The 22,217-nt window shown below is 54.3% G+C and overlaps 1 protein-coding gene across 3 annotated transcripts; it reads right to left on the bottom strand.

Moving 5' to 3' along the window:
- Nucleotides 1–8,097: 8,097 nt before the first annotated feature.
- Nucleotides 8,098–16,693, bottom strand: TBXT (T-box transcription factor T). Of its 3 annotated transcripts, none has more exons than XM_044234780.1 (8): nt 16,488–16,693; nt 15,823–16,087; nt 14,928–15,062; nt 14,054–14,115; nt 13,882–13,940; nt 12,104–12,280; nt 10,410–10,539; nt 8,098–8,371 (listed from the first exon to the last, which is right to left on the bottom strand). In XM_044234780.1, the coding sequence occupies exons 1-8, from the start codon at nt 16,691–16,693 to the stop codon at nt 8,098–8,100; spliced, it is 1,308 nt and encodes a 435-aa protein (XP_044090715.1). The 3 variants fall into 3 exon arrangements, with proteins under 3 accessions (XP_044090715.1, XP_044090784.1, XP_044090858.1); XM_044234849.1 differs by having other exon boundaries at nt 12,104–12,277; XM_044234923.1 differs by lacking the exon at nt 12,104–12,280.
- Nucleotides 16,694–22,217: the final 5,524 nt, after the last annotated feature.

Below are 22,217 nucleotides of genomic sequence, written 5' to 3'. Positions count from 1 at the left end.
TTACACAGTGTTATCCCGTCAAACCGGTTAACATGGCTGGAGGACAAAGTCAGGTTCTGCAGACCTGGGGGACTGAGTAATCAAATCCAGCTCGCTAGGAACGTGGAAGCTCGTGAAACCCCTGTAACAAGATGCTCCCACCAAGCAGTCATTGGAGGTAGGTGCACGGAGGCTCGATGAGAGCAGATGCTCATACAAACGTCAGATACGATCCTGTAGGATCGGGGTCGCTCTTCCTTTGCTCACATGCAAGTGTAGGCTTGTTCTTAAACAGGCTAAGGGCGGGGGGTGGGCATCCACGAAAGTGATGATCTCATTTGTTAGGGATGGATTATTTGCTCTTTCTGTGAATGAGACAAGACTTTCAGAACAGTCTTTTCTGAACTAAGACCCTGAACAGATTGGTTTGCTCTCTCAGGCATCAAAGTTATCTACTGTGAAGACATGAGGCCCTTCACAGCCTCAAACCTCTGTAAATGGGGAAAGACGAGGAAGAGAGAAACCTCAAGACGCTGCCTGTTTAATGAGAAACAGCCTGGTGCAGTCCGGGAGCGTCAGACACTTCATCCTCACATCCTGCGTTCGAGCCCCATGGGTGATGTAGAGTTCGCTTAAAATATATATATTTTTTAATTTAAAAAAGAAAAAGAACACTTGCTCACACACAGGTGTGGGCCAAAGAGCCTGTGGTCCCTCCTCCTCAGGAGCTGGCCCCGGGTCCAGAGGAGGCATCTGATGTCTCCGTGGGGGACACTTCTTGGTGAATCTCTTTGCTTTGGTGTAGACACAGCCCGATGTGTGTGCGTCCGTGCATGACGGGCGTTCCCCCGTTGAGGACGCTCGGAAGAGGCCTGTTGCTCACCATCGGCTGGTTACCCTCCACTCACGGTCTTGCAGACACAGCTGCCCCTGCAAAGCCAGGTCTCCAGCTCGCTGAACTCGATAAGAGATTCAACTTCCAGGTGCAGACATTTCATTCCGTTTCCAGGTGAGCTTTTACTGTGGAACAGAGCAAGCTTCACGTCGCTGTCACCGAGCTCAAACCTTGCTTACTAATTCTCTCACCTTCTCTCGCTCATAGAGTGCCCCCCAGAGAATACTTGTCCGTGTTCCCTCTTCAGTGTTCACTTTCTCACTCTGGTGACCTGCCGAGCTCTGGGGCGTCTGATACTTCGCATGGCTGGCTTGCTCCCCACTCTGGGCTCCAACCTTCAGAACCAGGGTGAACTGTTCATCTCCATCCCCGTCTAAGCAAAGCATTTTCTGAGCCCCCCGAGCTGTCTGGTATTGTCTGCTCTGCTCTTGGAGCTCTCCGTGTAGCTGACTTAGCCTCCGCTCTTGGCGGCAGCTGCTCCGTGCTCTCTGTGGTCGAGACGTGTACTCTGACCTACGCTCTGTGCTCCTCGCCGTGTGACTTACTCTCCTGAGCCCAACAGAGCTCGGACTTGACCTTCTCTTGGCTTAGTAAGATATATTCACTTCCTCAGGTTTAAAGAATTCTCTGTAGATGCTTACAACATTTCTATAGATTCCTGACTTTTCAACCTCATGTCCTTTTTTAAAAAATATTTTATTTATTTGAGAGAGAGAGAATATACACAAGTGGGGGAGGGGCAGAGGGAGAGGGAAAACCAGACTATCCATTGAGTGGGGAGCCAGATGTGGGACTCGAACCCAAGACCCTGGGATCATGACCTGAGCTCCAGGCAGATGCTTAACTGACCGAGCCACCCAGGTGTCCCGACTTTTCAACCTCGTGTCCTTTCTTATTAGCTGTTGACCCTTACCTTCAAAGGCAACCACATTTTTACTGGCTCAGATGGGATTCTTTAAGCCCTCTGCTCTGTCTTTCCAGACGTAAGTCAAACCATTCCCTCAGAGAGTCGTGTGGGGTTTCTAGATTTCCCATAGAGGTTTTGCTGTTTCTCTCATGTTTTACCATTCTAACATTTACCATCAACTCCTCTCAAACTCGACAGCTGTCCACATGGACACAAGCGTAGCACCCCTGCCAACAGCCTGAAACCCTCTTCAAACCCATTCGCTCCCATGGCCTCTGGGTCCACACTCCCTGGTGGTCTCTTTCCTTCCTCCGGTACGATGCCTTCCTCTGTTCCCTTGTGCACTGCTGATGCAAGCTCCTGGTGTCTTCTGGGTTGTGTGTCTTCTGTTGAATAAATTTCACAGCACTTTTCAACCCGCCCAGCAAGTAGCCAGTGGGACAATCTGCTTGCTGCCCTGAAGAGTTCGTGTTCTGGATAAAATAGACCCATGTTTTGTTTTTTTTTGTTTTTTTTAACACCATCCTGCTCCTTTTCTGTAATCTGGTACTGTCTCTGCAGATCTTGGATGCTCTGAGGAGTGAGAAGGCTGGTCTGAGACTCAGAAACAGTCACTATCCCGCTCTCTCTTCCTCAGTTTCACCTTCTATTCCACGGTGTGCCCTATGGCTGTCTTTGGAGAAGACACTGGGGCTCAGGATACCTCTTGAGCTCGGGCGAAGGGATGTTTCCCAGCTCCTTTCTCTGGGCACCACCCTTCCTACCTTGTCACCACAAGCTCAACTTGAGGAGCCCCTTGAGAACTGCGGAAACTCCCCTTTCCTTGTGATGACAGATCAGTGCTGCGCGTGCCCAGGTTTGCGGCTGGACGAGTCACTGATGCATGACGGGGAGCTCAGGCTGCACGGCCCTCTGGACAGTTGGGGCAGGTGTGAGATAAAGTCCTTACGATTTTAGAGATGTTTTGCAGTAGAAAGGTTTTCTAGAATCCGCCTGATCCATTCGGAAGTCTTAGCAAAGGTTGTCTCCTACCCTTGATTCGGTCTTCATGCCACAGCCGTGCTGTCCGGGCAGCGCTCCCGATTTGCTTTTGGCCCAAGCCGGACAGACTGGACGTGAGAAATGAGTCCCTAGCAAGTTCTGGAACCTGTAAATTCCCTCTGTGTTTTGCTCCTTTTTTGAGCTCCTGTCTTACGGCCTTACCACCTGCTGCCGAAAGCCTTTCAGTCCTCGGTGCGGGCACCAGCTGCCCAGTTCCGCACGCTCCCCGGTGACTTCCCTGGCTTCCCAGTTACCGCAGTAAACAGTTTTACCAAACGTTTTGTGCTGGTGAGCATGGGTAGCCACACCCCCAGATTTAAAGGGTTCCTGGCCTTCCACCAGCCATCCCAAAGCTAACCTCACATAGTTCAGTTTCTGGCTACAGCGGCATCCCACTTCTAGGTACCAGTTTCCATCTCCATTTGCTTTTGCTGCAGAGCGATCCCCCACAAGATCTCAGTGACGTGATGCCCGTGGGCCTGCAGGCAAAGCTCCCTTTGACACGGCAGTTCTGCGGGTCGGCTGCCAGGGCTCTGCTCCTTCCTTCTACCTTCTGGGCCCAGAAGGGAAGAGTTCAGCTCCCAGCGACATTCTCGAGGAAGTGGCTGAAGCCTTGTCTCCCCACCAACACACTGTCCCTCTTGCCTACATTCCACTGGACAAAGTAGGTCACACAGCTAATCTGGGGACGTGAAAAGTGAGAAAGGAGACTGCCCTTGGGGGGAGGAGCTGAGCAGTGCCATGGTGAAGGGCACAGGTACAGGCAAGAGTAAAGAGGCCGATAATGCAGCAGTCACGGTCTGCCCTCGTGGGAACAAATGATCCCAGCGTCGGACTCAGCTCTCGGTCTCGTGACCTACACCACTTCTGGACGCCACGCTAGCAGATAAAAGGTTTCTGCCCCACCTCCCAGGCCCTATGAACAAGAGACAATCACAGTACATATTCCCAGCAGTCACTGGCCCACAGCAGGTGTCCTGGCCCTGTCCTCGGGGGGAAGGCGTGCCTGGACCGCCCGGCTCCTGTGCCCACAGGAGGCTCCCGAACCATTGCTCCCCTCGCTTGCCCTATTCTGGACTATTCTGTGCTCTGCGGTGCAGCCGACCTCCGATCAACACAGACACTCCAGCTTCGTTTCGACCCGCCTTTCTGCCCATGGCGCATCTTCCCCCGGGGTTTTCTTCTGACACACGGTGTCGAGATTTGAAGTGCACGGGCTGTAGGAGCACCGCTGGGTCTTGCTTTTGTTCCACGTCTGACAGCCCGTGCCTTTGCTTTGTTAAGACTGCTTGCACGGACTCAAACGCTCCATAAGCCTGAGTTTAAAATCACCAGCTTGCTATTTGTTTTCCAATTGGCCCATCTTTTTCAACTTTTTCCTTCTTGTTTAGAACTGAATATTTTCTATAATTCCGGTCGATCTCCTTTGTTGACTTCTGAGCTGCAATTCTGTTATTTTCAAGGTTGTTTTGAGTTGATGGCGCTTACCTTCCTCTCATCTCTGCCGACGCTCCAGGGACAGGGCCCCGCCTCCCGGTAGCCTGGCCACCTTACTCCGCAGTGGCTACATGTCTCCCGCCCCAAGGCTCTGCGGTCATATATTTGTTTAACATGTTATAAACCCACACAGCATTGCTATGACGTTTACATAAAATTTATTTGATAAAATACTAACTCTTTGCAGGCTAATGATATCATAGTTTTATACTAATATGTTTTGAAAACTTAAAAACAATAAATTTTATTTATAATTCCTAATGTGAAATTATTATTTTTAAAGATTTATTTATTTATTTCAGAGAGAGAAAGAGGCAGAGAGAGGGAGACAAGCAGATTCCCCACATGTGGGCCTCAATCCCGTGGCCCTGAGATCCTGACCTGAACCAAAATCAAGAATTGGACATTTAACCGACTGAGCCACCCAGGCACCCTAGAAATTATTTTTTTAATATTTATTTATTTATTTATTTGACAGAGAGAGAGGGATAATGAGAGGGAACACAAGCAGGGGGAGTGGCAGAGGGAGAAGCAGACTTCCCACTGAGCAGGGAGCCTGATGTGGGACCCGATCCCATGACCTGAGCTGAAGGCAGATGGTTTAACCCACTGAGCCACCCAGGTGTCCCTAGCCTCTTCTTTTTTTATATAAGAAGAAATTTTGAATTATAAACGTATTTCGATATGAGAAAAATAAGCTTTTCTTCTCAAAACTATAGCTTTGGGAATTGAGGAGAAATGATTTTAATCACAAGCCACTTGCCGGTTTCTGGGTGTACTTCCATAATCCAAATGCAGTGTTTTTATTATAGAGCTCCATAATTTTCTGGTGTGGGATAATGCATTTTAAAATATATATATATATATAATATTATGCCAAAAAATAAAAAGAATTGGGGGTTTAGATCCCTTTAACTTTATGTGAGCTGCTAGTTTTTCAGTTGGCTGTAATTTTAACCTGATTTCAGATGTGCCATCTTAATCTTGCACATATCATGGATTCACTTGCCCTTTTTCCTGGTCAGGAATGTGTTCATGACACATCTCCTTTTAAATACATATTTTGAAAAGCATTTTTCTTTTTTAGAAGACATAATCCTTATCTATTACCACCACCTGCCCTAAAAAGAAAAAAAATGAAACAGTCTGACCACAGACATTCAAAGTGGCAGGGAACAATGTTTAAAGATTTCACCTTGTGTAGACCCTCTGGAATCCCAAAGATAAGGAAGTCAGATTGTATAATTCCTTCTTAAGAAATTGGGCTATATATTTATTGTTCTTGAAAACTTTAAAACCTACCTTAATCTTGGTAGAGAAACAACTAAGAGGACGTCCCCATTGCATTCTGAGTTAGGACCGATGGCCAAGGATCTCGACTAGGTGTTCCTTCTATGCAGCTGTACCTTATTCTAAGGGTTCCATAGTAGAGCAACAATTTGTTTTATTGGACTGGAATCTTACCTACGATGCTATAGCACATGCCACTGTTTCTACCCACTTTCCAAGAGCTTTCTCTCTTTCATTTCTCACAACAACCCTGATGGGTGAGCATTTTTGTCTCCGTCTTTGCAGATATGGAACTTGGATTCTTGGAGTGGGTAACTCTCACTCAAATCCAGGTCTTCTGCACCAAACTGCAGGCTCTTTGCACTATGTGGCTGCCACTGCCCCGCGGCACAACCAGAAAAACACTGTTTGGTTTATATAAATATTAATTTTTGAATTTGAACTCTGGGTCACCTTTGGAAACTCAAACGTGTCAAGATCCAGCCCACCTTCTACATGTAAATTCAGTCTCTCCAGCCAGAATGGAAAGCCCCTGCAGAAAGGGCCGTGTGACTCAGTCTCTCTGTGGCCCCCGGCCATGCCCTCTAGAACCCTCCACCCAGCCTCCTCTTAGGCCTTCAGGTTAGTCCTGGAGTCCTGACACTTGCTGGTCTGCAAGCGGATGGGCGCTGGGGTGGACCCTAGGAGGACAAGACCCAGTGGCAGCCTTCACAGAGCGGGGTGGACTCCCAGCGCTGTGGGAGCCCAGGGGGTGTCCACACCCTCAAAGCCCAGCCCTTCTCCAGCAGCCTCTGCTGGCACCTCGGCCGGGCAGGAGCCACAGTGCAGACCGGGGCCAGTTTCATCTCCCAGTTCTATCTAGGCAGCAGTTTACTGAGAAAATATTCTTTTAATGCGTCTGTCGATAAAGCGTCTGATTTAGGACGCATCTGCATGCGAGCGGCATTAAATCTAGTAGTTGTGACATCGAGGAAAACTTTCAAGGGCAAATGGTTTTGGAGAACCATGTGCCACGTGGACAGCAGGCACCAGTACTCTAAATACTCAGCCCTCCACACTGAGTTCTGGGTTCACACCCAGTAAGCCAAGAGGATCAGTGCGTGTCCCAGAAGGGCAGGTCGACCTGAGCACTGGACTGCGACCCTGGCATGAGTTCAATACGGTAACTCGTAAGTGGGCAGTGCTGACCTTTAAATACTTCCCCCACTTCTTCGGGAGGGTTCAAAGCCCCTTAGCCTTATTCCTCTTAACCTCCAGCGTCCATGATACCGCATGCATCCATAATGCTGCCCTATTGGCCGAGCTCCAGTGGACAGGCCATCCACAGCTCTCAGCAAGCAGAGCTTCTGAATGTATTGAGCCCCAAAGAGTAGCATCAAATGAAGGATTCAGCCACTAGATGGAGAAATTGCCCCGATCAAGCCCAAAGCACCATAATGGTTCTCCGCTGGGAACACAAGCAGGAAAGATACTTAGAAATGCCATATTGTCCAAACATAAAAGCTGTAAGCTTTTGTCAATTCATTGGATCTGCTTTTCTTTGAATTGCTTGAATCGGACACACATCTCATGCTCATCTTTTCTGTTCTGTGCCGTCGCTATCTGCGATTCAGTGCTGGCTACCTAATCTCCTGAAAATCACTTGTCATCTTCTGCATGTTTGTGGTAATAAGCATTGAGTAAATACATGCGGATTCCGCTTGCTGCTCACTGGAGAAAGAATCAGGGTTCACAACAGATTTAAAAATGCCCGTTGGGGACAAGGTCCTCCCACCAGCCATCACCAAATCCCTCCCCCAAAAGAGGAGTCTAGATAATAACTAAACCAGCCAAATTTGGATATTGCCTTTATTTTGCAGAAAATATTTCCTGCTGATTGTCTTTGGCTACTTAGAAGAAAAATATAAACAATCGTAGGTTTAACAATAGGAGAGATTAACTACCTATGCTGGGAACAAACCTTCTAGCGGGCAGAGCAGGCAAAGCTGCGTTTCAACTACAATCTGCGGTCCTCAGCTGTGACGACAGGATTCTGTCCCGCCCGCGCAGCTCGCGCCGTGGCCCCGGCCACAAAGGGCCTGGAAACTACCGCCAAGCAAAGGCAGGGAATTAAGTGTGCTTTTTACCTTGCCCAAGTAGGACCGCTGGAGCTTATAGACTCCGATGGGCCAAGTCGCCCATGTGCCCTACGAGAGGCAGACAGTTTCTGGACCCCAGAATATCATTTTTACTGTGAATCGCGGCAAGTCCGGCCAGCGGCGAGGCTTCCGGACCGAATGCACCTGCACGCCCCAGCGGCCGCGGACGGCGGGCAGCGCGCTCCCGAGAACAGCAGGACGCGGCCCCTCCTCTTGCTTTAAAGGGAGGGTGATGGGGACTATTTCCTCCCCTGGACGCACGAGCTGCCACGTTGTACCCGGAGCGGCAACCAGGTCCGCAGCGGAGGCCGCACACGAACTCCGGCGTCTGTCCCAGCGCAGGCCTCGCTTCACATGGAAGGTGGTGACACCGGCGTCCACGAGGCTAGGAGGCGGGCCTGCGCCGCCGCGTCGTACTGGCTGTCGGGAATGTCTGTGGCCGTGGGGGCCCCTTCGTACAGCGGGGATCCCGACGAGGAGGAGGCCTGCCCCGGGTGGGTGAGAGGCGCAGCATGCGCAGGCGAGCCCCGGAAGAACTGCGCGCCGAGCCCGTTGGCCATCGCCGCCGTCGGGGCCCCGGGCGTGATGGCGCCGTTGCTCACGGACCACAGGCTGGGGTACTGGCTGAAGGGCAAACGGAGACGCTCAGGCCACCGGAGACGCGGAGAGAGGCTCCAGACGGCGCACGGGGACCCCGACCCGGAGACCCCCCCTCCCCCGATTGGCGCCCTGGACGGGGCCGTCCCCGCAGGCCGTTTGCTCTGCCGGGTGCGCAGAGCCACTGTCCCCTCCAGCAGCGAGAAACCGAAATAGCGGACGGGACCGCCCGCAGAGCTTGCAGAGCGCCCGCGCTCAGGCCGGTCGTCTGGGGCTCGGGATCAGGCACCCTGAGAGGTCCCGGGGGACATGCCCAGGCTGTGTTCATTGGCCCCGCCGCGCTGCTGGGGCTCTTGCCGTGGACACAGCACCCTCCCGGACAGTAAGGTACGAAAAGTGCCCGACGCTGGCACCGTCCCCTGCGCCGCCCGGTGCACTAGCAGGTCCGCGGGACACCGCGCAGGGCGAGCAGCCCGGAGCCAGACCCGGGCGCAGATCCCAGCGCGGCCCTTCACGGGCTCTGTGGGGCCCCCTGGGCTGTGGCCAGTTTCCAGCCTGTTTCCCGACCCGCGGAGGAAGCCGCTGGACACGGTATGAAGTCCCTCCCTCTAGCTGCACAGATTTAAACCACATCCGACTATGCTAACGTTGCTTTGAGAAAATGTCTTTCTACAGACGAACTCTTTCCCTTACTCCATGTTGAGCTGTGCTGTTTACCAAGCCCTGGCCGTATTTCAGGTATATCTGACCTCAAAAACTAACCTGAGCTGAACAAAGTAGTTTGCTGTCCCCTACACGGAGAGAAGAAACAGCGCTGAGATGCCCCATCAGAATGGGACCGCAGAGGGACGGCAGGGTCCCCAGGGCCAGCGGTTTGCAACCTGCAGGTTAGTCCGTTTAATGGTCTGCAGGTTCTGGGCCACTACTGGCCCTTGAACAGCTGGCTGCTTTGTGCATTGTTCGCTTAATATTTTAAGAGTAGACAATTAGGGGCGCCTGGGTGGCTCAGCGGGTTAAAGCCTCTGCCTTCGGCTCAGATCATGATCTCAGGGTCCTGGGATCGAGCTCCACATTGGGCTCCCTGCTCAGTGGGGAGGCTGCCTCCTCCTCTCTCTCTGCCTGCCTCTCTGCCTACTTGTGAGCTCTCTCTCTCTCTATCTCTGTCAAATAAATAAATAAATAAATCTTTTAACCAAAAATAAAAAATAAAAAAAAAAAGAGTAGACACTTAGATTCTTATTATAAAGGAATTATTTCCTAGCTGAAAGGATTAAGATTTGGGGCATATTTTGGTATTCTATATGCAATAAATCACACTGCTTTCGTAGTCAAGATAGCCTGTCTACAGACTCACTCTGCTGTGAGCCAACAACCTGTTAAATCGTTTAATGCCTTTGAGCCTGTTCCTTCAGAAAACAAAAGTTGACTTTCAACTTTGACTTATTTTTTTAATAACTCTATGAAAAACAGCAATACATTTACCAATCAGCTTGATTTTTAAGGAAATCTCCCTGTACATTATTTTCAAGCTAATAATAAAATATTCATGGTTCTTTACTAGTTATCAGCATATATGTTCAGGACTTGGATCCTGTAGCCACAGAAAAGCCAACACTTTTTTCCCCCTTAATTTAATAGCTCTTGTCAAAACTGGTTCTAGAAACATTTCTTCAAATTTCACCTGCTGACCCCAACAACTCTATAAAGACATGCTGAGGACGGGTGATACAGCATATTTTTTTCTTGTAGAGACGAGGCTCAGAGAGTTTAGGAGACTTGTCCCCTCTAGGAACTAGGAAGTACCAGAGCCGGGATGGGGGTCCTGGTTTCCCTCTGTCACAGCCCAGCTGCACGCCTGCCACCCCAAGGGCCACCGGTCCTCCCGAAGACAGACTGGAACACTAACACGCCGTCATGTAACCTGGGATCCCAGGTTAGTGACAGAACTGCCAGTGAGAGCCCGGCTGCCCACAGTGAGCCGCAGAATAGAAATCGATGGGTGGGAACGGCGTGGTGTCGACCTCACGACCCCGGGACAGCGCACCTCACGTCAGACATGCGTTACCTGGAGCTGGTGGGTGCGCCGGCGCCGTGGCTCATGGGGAGCATGCTGGTGTGGGCGGGGGTCCCAAGGCTGGGCCAGCTCTCGTGGGATTGGAGCATGGACAAACACGCCGACGGATTGTCAGAATAGGCTGTGGGCATAAGAAAGCGGCATTAGTGGGGCAGGCGGGCTTCCAAGAGTGTCAGGATGCAGCGAAACACTAGCAACAAGTGGAGCTACCCCGCATCCGAGACAGAAGGGGTGCGGCATGGAACAGAAGGTTGTCCAGCCCGCCTGGGGGCTCCGTCAGGGAAGCTGCTGCCTTCAGCTCCGGTCAGGATCCCGCTGGGATTGGTTCTGCATCGGGCTCCCTGCTCGGCCGGGAGCCGGCTTCTCCCCCTCCCTCTGCCTGCTGCTCCCCCTGCTTGTGCTCTTGCTCTCTCTCAAATGAATAAGTAATATTTTTTTTAGAATAAAAAAAAAGAAGACTATCCATTGGCCCATTTAATTGGTCATCAAAGGCAAATAATTATGGTCAAATGTATATATTAGAAAATAAATTCCAGTAAACCCAAGCTTTTTCTTTATCTTCAGATCAACAGATGTCGTGTAGAAAAGGAATCCTACGATCACTTGATTGGGAATTAATTATCTTTAAAAATAAACATAAATATAACTTTAACCTGCCTTTTCCCAAATTTTTATTTCTTAAGAGATGAAAAGATCTTGGGACACCTGGGTGGCTCAGTGGGTTAAAGCCTCTGCCTTCAGCTCAGGTCATGATCTCAGGGTCCTGGGATCGAGTCCCACATCGGGCTCTCTGCTCAGCAGGGAGCCTGCTTCCCCCCCACTTCTCTGCCTGCCTCTCTGCCTACTTGTGATCTCTGTCTGTCATATAAATAAATAAAATCATTTAAAAAGAGAGAGAGAGAGATGAAAAGATCTTAAAAAGCACTACTCTGGGCAAGACGAAAATATGATCTTCTAGCCTCTGAGTCTCTGAGCCGCTGGTTGAATAAGACCCCATGACTGTTTCTTTACCAAATCAGCTCCTTTCATTTCAAATCCGCTTTAATTGCTTAATTGTTTTATGGTGTTCATTAGCCATGTTCCTCCTTCTAGAGCCAGACAAAATTAAGTCTGGGCATACGTGGTGGTAGAGGAAGCCAGACAAATGGATCTTAATGGTCCGGCCCTGCGTCCGTCGTCTGTAAGCACACATCGGGCTCCTGGAGCCGCTCATTCGGTGCGCCTGGGCCAGGTTCGAGGTGACGCTGCTGCGGGTCCAGGCACCACACGTGGAGAAACAAACTTAGCGGATCAGTGGGAGAATCACGGGCAGTCGTGCAGGGGTCCGGCCAGTAATCCCTACACCTGCAGGACCCGCCATCGTCACCTGGGAGAGGTTCATGAAAACCCAAACGTGGGAACCTAGAGACAGACCCACAGTTCTGGGATGGAAAAGCTCCAGCCGTCACTGAGTGCATTCGGAACCACAAGCCCCTGGCTGGACCTCACGGGGGCTGAGCCAGCAGCAACGGCACGGACCTGAAATAAAGGTCCCTCTCGAGCCACTGAAGACCTGGCCTGGGTGTGTGTTCCAGAAGAGGCCCTCCCCCGCCCCCGGATCTCTGGAGTCCGTCCTACAGACGCCTTCCTGCACGATGGTCTTCCATCCACCCCCAAACCCAGGCCGACTTCGACGCAAGACTTACTTGGAGAATTGTTCCGGTGTGCGTAAGGGCTGGGGTAGGGGGTTGGCCGGTGGTTCCTTAGGGCGGGGTACCTTTCACAGCCGTGCGTGGAGGGAAGAGAGAGGGGCCCTCCGAACTGAGGGTGAGGGGCGGCAGGTGGGCACAGGCTGCTGGTTCCAGGGATGAGCCACCCCCCTGCTGTGAGAAAAGAATGCTGAGTAACTGGCCTTTGCCTTGCCTCCATCTATTTGAAGGACGGGCAGGAGAGCTGAGACTAGCAATCTGGACTGGAACTCTTCCTGAGGGGTCCCCGACCAAGTGAGGTCTCCTAGCCCAAGTCTTAAGGCATCTGGGCTTCAGCTCCACAGCAGAGGCCACAGGTTGACAGGATTTCCAAACCCACAGAGCACCTGAGAAGAACTGGGGACCCCCGGCCTGGCCAGCGCCGACTGCTTCCTCAACCACGCTTCCTCAAACCTGCCAGAATCTTCCCAGGCCCATCAGCTTCCAAGCCCGAACTGCTGAGCATGAAAAAACCCAGAAACACGAAATTCAGAGCCGGATGAGCCCGAGACACACGGGGCGAGTCCGGCCCGTGGCGCCCCCAGCCTCCATGCGGCTGCTCCGACCACCTCCCGCGGACGGGGAGCTGTGTCCTGGCTGGACGCGTGCTGTTTTCGGCCCACTTTCCTTCTGCTTTGGGCTCACCTTCTCCCCGCTGTGCACGTCCGCTAGAAAATCATCCCGACGCTGCCCTGCCCACCTCTCACACTCCGATCTTTTCTCTAGTCACTGCTTTTAAGTTTATTGTTGTTGTTGCTTTAAATTCAGAGAAGTAACCCTCAAGAGGACAACTACTCTGGCTGTAATTTCCGACAAACAACCTTCAGACAACACTGAAACAAGGGAAAGGTCCGGATCTGCCCACAAAGCCTGCCCCCTTCCCGTGCCCCAATGAAGGCACCCCGAGCCCCTTCAGGGGAGCTGTTGGTTAAATTAGCGCAACAGACGATTAACGGACAGAGAACGGAAAACAGGTGTCGGCGGAAGGTGCCGCGCTGGTCCCCACAGCCTCCGCAGACAGCGGTGAGCCCTGACTCTCCCGATCATGTCCGTCGTCCAGGCTCCGAGCCCCTTCCCTGCACGGAGAAGGCAGCCACATGGCACTGCGTCTCCTACAGACGCTGCCCCACAGACCTGTGCCACTTTGCTCCGGCTCGTGGAACTCAGAAAGGAAGCTGGACCTACAGCACTTTCCCCATCCTGCACGCCACCGTTCCCACCAGCAAAACCCACCGGAGCTGCTGGGCCACTCCTGGAACCGAAATGGGCTTCGGGAGAAACCCGACCTGCTCATAAGCATCATCCCAAAGGCGGCCCTCCAGTCCGCCGCCAGTAACCCAGACAGAAACCATCGCCAAGTGCGGACGGCGAGGGCTTCTCCGCTTGCCCGGCAGAGCAGAGTCCAACCCCACCAAGACCTCCACCCTCCGACCCAGCCATGGTGGGGTCTGCCTGGAAGCCGAACAACAGAGCCTGAGGGGATTGTCCCTACCTTCTCCGTCCGTCCCACGTGCCCTACCTTCTCCGTCCGTCCCACGTGCCAGAAGCGCATTCACAACCCTCAGGGAGAGCAGAGGCGAGTGGAAACCGGCCCTAACACAGCTCCGACATCACGGGCCACGGAGGGCCACCTTCCCCCCGCCAGAAACGTGCTCTCGCTTGCATCCCCTGGGCTGGCTCTCAGCAGCCTAGTCCTGGAAGCAAGGCACGTGGGGACAGAGTGCAACAAACCGTACATTGGGACCCGGACTGCTGGCTGTCTCCAGGTTCCTCCATCAGATCTTTGTGATCACTTCTGTCAAAAAAGTGTAGAGTCGTCAAAAAGGAGAACATTCAGAAAATCAGATTTGCAGCAATATTTCTTCTTACTGTGTATTTCTTTGCCCAAAGGGTAGAGAATTCTCTCACCTTTCCTTTGCATCAAGGAAAGCTTTTGCAAACGGATTGTATTTAATTTTAAGAGCCGTGATCTGAAAAACAAGAAACCACATCGACTGGTACACTGTCCATCAGGCAGACGATTTAATTTGGTCCCTAGAAATAGGGAAACATAAGTAACCCCCCCGCCCCCGCCACCTTTAAATATTCAAACATAATCAGACTTCCTTCCAGATCTATTTTTCTATTTGGGTCTGAAGTGGCTCAGTAATTGTCATATTTCGCAAAGAACAGTACATTTATGGAAGTTCCTCAATGCTGCTTTTCTGAGTGGAATTCACAGTGAGTTCAACCTACTGCTGATGACATTCTCTGTGCATAAATCAAACAAACATAGCTCAAAGCATCACCAGAATCGGCTTAGGAAGTAGCTCAACACTGACAACTTAACCAGCGAGTCACAAAATGTCCTTTGGGGTCAGACTTAGAGATGTACAAGCATGAACTGGGATTTTGTGTGCAGCTGCCCCTTCCGTTTGTAGGACCCTCCATACTGCCCAGGTTTGCAGGGTTGCCCCATACCCCTACCCTTCCAGGAAGATCTCCAAAGATTTCCTCTCTCCTTCAACTTGTTCTTAAGAAATTCTCACAGTATTAACCTAAATATTTGGTTCTTTTTACTCGGAGCATTTAATAGATGGTTCTCGTTTTATAGACAAGTTTACAGAGGATTAAAGGAGAAACAGGTGAACAAGTACTTCTCAGAACTTCTTCCCTCCGTCCCAGTCTGATGGAGATAGCAAATTACTTGAAAAGGCAAAACTTTTCGGTCTAAAGTCCGCCCACACACGGGCTGTCCGCATTCTTCACGACCTCCCAGGGCACACGCCACCCCGCCGCTCACCTCCTCGTTCTGGTAAGCGGTCACAGCGATGAACTGGGTCTCAGGGAAGCAGTGGCTGGTGATCATCCGCTGTGCGCCCCCTACCCTCACTATGTGGATCCGGGGCTCGTACTTGTGTAAGGAGTTCAACATGATCTGCGGGAAGCCCACGGACAAGACCGTCAGATCACAGGACATCCATCTGCCCTGCTGCTGAGGACAGAAGCACGTCCAAGGAGCAGCAGACGCTGTCGCTCACTAGGAAGTGTCTTTGCTGAGGAGGCTGGTGGGTATCCCTCCAGGTGCCGCTTCCCACGACTGGTTTAGGAAAAGGAGTGTGAGGTGCTCCACACCGTGAAAGGCAATGAATGCCCGTCGTGAGATCCTTTGACCTGCTGCATTAACGTTCTGAAGCTCCCAGCAAGGCTAGAGATGCTTTAAAAGCCAGAGCTGGTTTGTGCTTTGCTTGAACATGGGGTCTCCCAGTAAAAACGCCCCAGTAAAGCTACCCTTAGAAGAGGACAAATCTACAAATCTACAAGTCTGTTCAGACCACGCAGCAAACACCGTGGTGCAGGCTGAGCCTGAAAGTGACCAAGGCTGCTCTTTTGTCTGCTCCTAGGGAACCTGAAGGCTTCAATGCGCAAGTTCCAAAGCCTGAGACCCCCTGAGTCTCCAAAGGTGAAGCTCAGCACCGACCCCCGCCCCAGCTCTGTGCCCTGGTGCTGCCCTCATCAGGTTACTATAAACAACACTGATGGCTTAACAGAGGAAGGCTGTGATGTTTCTCCAGGACAGATGTCACCTCCCGCTCAAGCAGGTCCCCTCCACCACAAGGAAGGTCCCTCTCCCCCCCTGCCCCCGCCATCCCCTCCACCACCACCCCCTCTACCACCACCCCCTCCATTACACCCACCTGACCCCCTCCGTTGAGTTTGTTGGTGAGCTTGACTTTGCTGAAGGAGACGGGCGCCTTCATCCAGTGGGCCCCGAAGTTGGGCGAGTCGGGGTGGATATAGACGCAGCTGGGCGCCTGGGGCTCGGGCTTGCCCCCGGGGACCCACTCTCCGTTCACGTACTTCCAGCGGTGGTTGTCAGCAGCCACGAAGTCCAGCAAGAAGGAGTACATGGCGTTGGGGTCCAGGCCAGACACATTCACCTTCAGCACCGGGAACATCCTCCTGCCAAGGAAGGGGGGCAGCTCTTGGACCCCAGATTTGAGGCTTTAGACCTTTAGATGTGACGCAGGAAGCTTGGGACAGAGGCATCTGTCATTTTGGGGCAAAGAAAAGCCCCCCCAGCCCCCCTTCCCAGAGTCCCCCTAAGTCCCCAGCGTCCTCCACACTATCCCATGGCCCGGGGAGGCAGGGTCTGAAAGGACCCGGCCGAGGGTTCCCGCAAGCGGGCAGGGCGCGGGTCTGGGAGACTTCTCCCCAACTTCGGCGGAGAAAGCCCCAGAGAGTGACAATTAGGGGACGACGCTGGGCTCTGTCGCAGAGAGAGAGAGGAGCAAGAAGACCCCCACTAAGAGAGGCCTTCCCACGCCGGGCGCAGGCCCAGCCCATCTCCCGGCGCGCCTACCTGCCGTTCTTGGTCACGATCATCTCGTTGGTGAGCTCCTTGAAGCGCAGCCACAGCTCGCTCTCCTCCAGCCCCACGCGCAGCTCGCGCTCCGTGGGGTCGCCCTTCTCGCTGCCCGCCTGCAGCTCGCTCTCCACGGCGCTCAGCAGGTGGTCCACGCGGTACTGCAGGCTCTTCCCCGCGCTCTCGGCGCCCGGGGAGCTCATCCTCCCGCCCGCCCCTCCCCACCGCCCCCAAGCCCCGACTCGCTACGCGACAGCCACCTTCACGCGGGTCAGCGGCCGCTTTCCCGAGACGGCGCCGGGGCTCCCAGCACTGGCCGGGGAGGAGGGCGCGGGCCGAGATCTGGGGGGGAGGGGGCGGGGAGAGGGGCGAGGGGGGAAAGTGACTCCACTTGAACTCCCGCGCGGCACGGCCAGGGTCGGTCTCTGGGGCCAGAAACTGCGTCCCCTCGCATAAATAGAGCAGCGGCGGCCGCGGAGGGGGCCGGCGGATTGGGCCGCGCGCCCTTTGAAGTGCGGGGACAGCTGCCCATTGGCCGCGCGCGGCCATTTCAGACCCGGCCGGCGGGCTGGGGCGCCCGGGGGCCGACAATGGGCTCCCGCGCCTGTTTCATGCAAATCCCGGGCCGGGCCCCGCGCGCCCCGGCCCAGCCCCGACACCTCCGCCCTCCCCCAAATGTTTGCACCTCCATCAAAGCGGCGGGGCGGGCCGCGGGCGCGGGGGGTGCTGGAGGAGCCGGGCGCCCGAGCTCGCCCCGGCCCGCACGTCCCCGAGGGGCAGCCTGGCCGCCGGCGACGCGCCCCAGCTCTCGCACGGGTGCCAGCCTGGACCACACCGCGGGCTCACCTGCGCCCGGCCGGAGGCCCTCCGCGCCCCGCCGGCGCAGGGCGAGCCCAGCCTAGCGGAGGGCGCGCCCTGTCGGCTTCGCCCGGGTCCCGCGGGTCTCGCTCCTTTGAAGGCTCAGCGCTCCACCGCGGAGTCCCGTCCCGACACGTCCCTCGCCCCGCGGCGCTGCAGGTGGCTGCGCTAACACCGTGCAGGCCACCCCGGCGCCCCCCATCCCCGGTTCTCGCGCCTTCGCCGGTGTGGAAGGGGGAGCCCCGCGCCCGGAGTCTCTGCCCGAGGCTGAGCTCCGGGCCCGCAGTGGGATATACTCAAAATTCAACCAAAAGAGCCCTTTTAGGAAGTTTTCCCGCTTCCCGTGTGAAAACAGGACGTTGATGACGAGGTTTGCGTGGCTTCTGTGGGCTGATCTCTGTTTCTGTGGAAGGTGGGAGTGAGAAGGGGCTGGCCAGGGTACTCTCAGGAGAGCAGGGTTTGGGGTGCGCCTCCCTGCCAGGCCCCGCCGGCCGCCGCGTCCCCCCGGTGTGGGGAGCGGGTGGTTTATTACCTTTCGGTGAGAACCTCCGCGGGGAGAGCGAAGGAAAGGTGACAATGAGCAGGAAATAGTTCAATAAGGTCTCTTTAAACAATAACATTTCTCCCAAAACTGGAGCCCAGGATGAGAAGAGGAAGCAGAAGCTCCGAGCGCTGGCCGTGAGCCTCGGAAGCCCTTGGCCACCACTCTAGCCTGAACGTGTGGTTCCAGACTGTTTCCAGGTCTTCGCGCGCACCCCACCCCCGCACCCTATGGGAACCGCCAGTGCATGGGGGGTAGCGCCCCATTTAGAACAGCCCTGCGCCCTAGCTAGGGGGTCTCCCGAAAGGACTTGGAATGTGCGCCCGGGCTACCCCTTTCCTGCCTGCGCCTGGCGCGCCAAGCTGCGGGAGGGATCCCGGCCGGGGGCGGACGACCCCCGGCCTCTGCTTCCGGGAGCCAGCGCAGAGATTAAGGGCCTGCTGCCCCCGGCCCCCACCAGCTGGAGTGAGGATGCTTCCAGGGCTGATTTTGCGCCCCTTTCCAAATGAGCACTGAAGAGTCTGGAAGCCCAGCGCGCCTCGATACTATCGACATTTCTCAGTTTCTTTTGTTGTCTCAGATGCTTGGGATACCCAAGGGGATGACCGGAGTGGGGGAGTTTTTCTTCTGGAAAGAGGCACCAAAAGGACCTCATTTGCTCCTGACACGCCGACCCTCCTGAGTCGCCCTCCATCCGGCTCTTCTGGCCATGGGGATTTGGAGGACTTGTGAGTGCGTCTTACCTAAGAGAATAAAAGTGTCTCGAAGTTCATTTCTCTGGCCTGAGACCGCCTGAGCTCCCGCCCTTGGAGGAAAGGTTAAAGGCTGGGTGTGAGGGGGCCGGGGTCGCCAGTGGAGATGGTGGGTCTCCAACACCTAGGTGGGAAGGGAGGCGTCCAGTGCTCCCTGCCCTAAGGCTCCCACTCTCTCTCCCTGACCGTCCTGGGGTTGTCTCCCCAAAGTCCAAAAGAGCTCACCAATGCCAGAGAGTTTTCGGATCCATCCAGAACGCTGGCTCTGACCTCAGCGGGCCCCCTAACAGCAGTGAGCACCACCGAATAAGAACAAAAGCCCAGGGAAAGAAAGTTAAATTTCAAACGTTTGCAATGACATTTTTACCCTCCACAAACAAAGTCCAAAGTGTTCAAGGACACCACCCAGAGATGTAGCCCCACTTGCTGGCAGTTAGAGGCTGGGAGTTACTGACCTCGTGTCCCTCTGGGGCTCTCCTGGCCTCCCTACCTATTCTTCCCCCCACCTTTCTCTGCCTCATTTTCTGAATCTTTGTTCCTTGGTTCTCAGGACAAGCGTCTCCACTCTCCAGGCTTTTCAATGAAGGCTGTGGTGCATGACAGTTTACAGCCAAAAACTTCCTCAGGCCCAGCTGTAAAGGATTCCCAGTTAATAACAATGTGCCTCCTTGGTGGGGGAGGAAGCACTTTTGGCTGTTTCTTTCCCAATATCTGCCTCTGCTTGGGAAGCCTGGCTATTAGAGTAAAAGGTCCTATGGCTGGGCCTCAGGATGCAAAGGGTCACCCCCAAAATAACTTAATGAGCACTTTACAAGAAATCTCTCTAACACACACACACACACACACACACACACCCCTCAGTTCCCAGAGAGGCAGTTTCCCCCAGCTTCTACCCTTCCCCAGCAACAAAACCATTTGTCTTTTAGAAGGCATCGATGATGCCCCAACAGGCTCAAGGCCAGTGGGTACCGGAGACAGAGTTGTGGGACCCTTCTTTTCTGGGAGAAAAACTACATTTATTTTCTGGCTATATACTTTGTGCTCAGTGTGGAATATAATATGTATTATGCATATGCATACAAGTAATGTGTGTGTGAACATAGAAACCTCAAGCATTAATCACAGCCCACATTTTGGTGGGTTTTCTTCACCTTTGTTCATTCCATCCTTCTCTGGGGCTCAGTCCCCCTCACTGGTGAAGCAGAGTTTTGCCAAAAGCATTGGCAAGTCCTAAAATGTAAGAAGGGTGCTTCCCAGCAAACCGTTTCTGTCCCCAGTTGGTCTGTTCGTCTCCCCCATTGAAAGAAACCCAGTTCTTTTTAGTATGGCTTTTAAAGCTGATTTTGTAATTCTGTGGACTCGTCACCGTAAAAATGTTTTTGAGGACGCTGGGTTGTTTGGGGGCACCTCTGGCTTGTGGAAGAGACACGGGTATGTTTTTCCTGAGTGCATGTGGCTGTGCCCGTGGCTGAGGCCACTGTCCTGCGGCCACAGGCAGCCAGCCCTCCGGGCCTGAGCTCCGGCTTGCTCTCCGGGCTGCGGGCACGGATGGCGGTCTGCTGAAACGCACTCAGAAACCAAATCCGTCCTCACTAGACAGTCTGTGTGCTTTGTGGTGCAAGACAGCATACGGTCTCCTGACAGAGTTCACACATTAAAGACAAACACAGGCGCGGGGCGAGAGGCTCAGGCCTGGGACGGTCCCGGGGCCCCTTCAGACCCCAGAGCTGTGGCTCCCTTCCCTTTGGATTCAAGGCCACAGAGGAGAGCTCGGGGACAGCGGGGCTGCGGCCCCTTCCAGGGTGGGGACTTCGAGCCTCTTCCGTGTGGATACTTGATGTTGTCCATCCCTGTCTCCGTGCCTCGATTCCCCTTGAGTGCAGGGGAAGCCCTTCTGCGGTCTGTCCGGCTGTGGCCCGGATTGCGGAGACCAGTTGTCCAGTCGTCCTCGGGGGCTCCTGGCCCCCAGCTGTGGCCCCGGGCCTGCTCCTGTGGCTGTGGCGCCTAGGTCTTTCTGCGCTCATGAAGTGGCTTGTGACGGGTCCATTGGCCTCTGTCCTTTTGATTCTAGTGCCTCTGATGGGGAGCGCACTCCTGCGGCAGCCCACGTCCCATCCGGGCCCCCGGTCATGGCCGCACTGGCCTCTGGGTCACTCTTGCTCCCCGAGGCGCTGTTCCTGTTTCCCACAGGCCACGGCTCTCTGGGCCTCCCTGAGAAGGCCTCGCGGTCTGCGGGCCTTGTCATGTGGTTCCTGTAGTTCACTCTCCTGAGGCCGCTTTCCCTCCGATCCTTACAGATAATCCCATCGTCCTCACCCCGCACGCTTTGCGTCCCGTGGTTTTCTCCCCTGCTCACGCCCCCCAAACGGGGCAGCTGGCGGCTGTTCTCCGAGGACCGGGCCTCGTGGACGTCCCCCCACAGCGGCACTGCGAAGACCGGCGAGCCGCAGGCTCTGACTCCGTCGCTGTGAAACCAGCCCTTGGCCCGTGGAGGGGCTCGGCAGGTCCTCACCGAGGGACGGGCTTGGCAAATTGAAATGCGGCCTGGACTGTGTCTCGAAGGAGAAGCAGGAGCCGCGGATCCCAAATCCACCTGCCCACGGTCGGGAACGTTCTCCCACACAGGGACTCAGTGTTCATCCTTCCCACTTACGAACACGTCAGAGCCACGGAACCAGACACACTCACGGATTCAGTCCGTTGTTTCGAGGACGCTAAAGGCGGGATTCCCTGTGGACATTGTGTATAAGATGAGGCCCGAGGATGAACAGAAATGAACTCTTCCTAAGGCAGCAGTGAGTGTGCGGGGATAGAGTCCTCCCTCCGGGCTTAAAATTACTCAAGAAATCCTGGTGGGAGACTCCGCGTAACCATCTAAGTCATGATCACACACGCAGCACGGCGACATCATGATCACACACAGCAGCACGGGACCTTCTTCTTCCTCCTTTCTTTATACCTTCTCTATACCTGCACCTAAGTTTTGGAAAGTCCCATGTTAGTGCCAAATGAAGTACGAAGTGTCCGATCTATTCTCCTGTAGAAAGGACGCTGGGAATGATGCGGGGTGAAGGGCCCAGCCCTGACCAGCTCTGGTTTCCAACGCCGCTCCTCAGCAGGAAGGGTGGACATTAGGTCCAGAATCCTGACGGGTGGTGATCGTTGCTCCAACAAGGGCTGGTGCAGCTCAGAGCTCACAGACTGGACGTCCGTGTGAGGGAGCAACAGCAGCCTCGGGGGTGCGGACCCGGGGGCAGGCTGCACGTGGGACTGGAGGACACACAGAGGCACGGAGACCTGAGGAAGGCAGAGAGCATCTGGAATGTTCTGTGCTGATTCTGGGGCCACGGTGAGGACAGCAGCTAAGAGAGAGTGGCCTTTTCATGACAGCAGAGATTCGAAGACACACTCCCTGACCTAGGAAGGCCAAGCCGTAGGACGTTTGTTGAGACAGATGTGCCAGGGGTGTGATACGGGAAGAGAAAGGAGCAGCGGGCAGGGAGGTATGGGGGTGAGGCCCCAAGCAGACTGCTTGAAGGGAGTGGGCTCTCAGCATCGTTAAGAATAGCTGGGAAG

Source organism: Neovison vison, chromosome 1, assembly GCF_020171115.1.
Source record: "Neovison vison isolate M4711 chromosome 1, ASM_NN_V1, whole genome shotgun sequence".
NCBI classification, from domain to species: domain Eukaryota; kingdom Metazoa; phylum Chordata; class Mammalia; order Carnivora; family Mustelidae; genus Neogale; species Neogale vison.
Note: the sequence above shows the minus strand (reverse complement) of the source record. Positions and strands in the feature narration are given on the sequence as shown.

Excerpts from the sequence above, each read along its gene's own strand:
- TBXT (XM_044234780.1), bottom strand. The coding sequence starts at position 16,693 with ATGAGCTCCCCGGGCGCCGAGAGCGCGGGGAAGAGCCTGCAGTACCGC. Across the intron at positions 15,063-15,822 it reads AACTCAACGGAGGGGGTCAG|ATCATGTTGAACTCCTTACA; the intron begins GTGGGTGTAATG and ends GGCTTCCCGCAG. Across the intron at positions 10,540-12,103 it reads ACACCGGAACAATTCTCCAA|CCTATTCTGACAATCCGTCG; the intron begins GTAAGTCTTGCG and ends TTATGCCCACAG.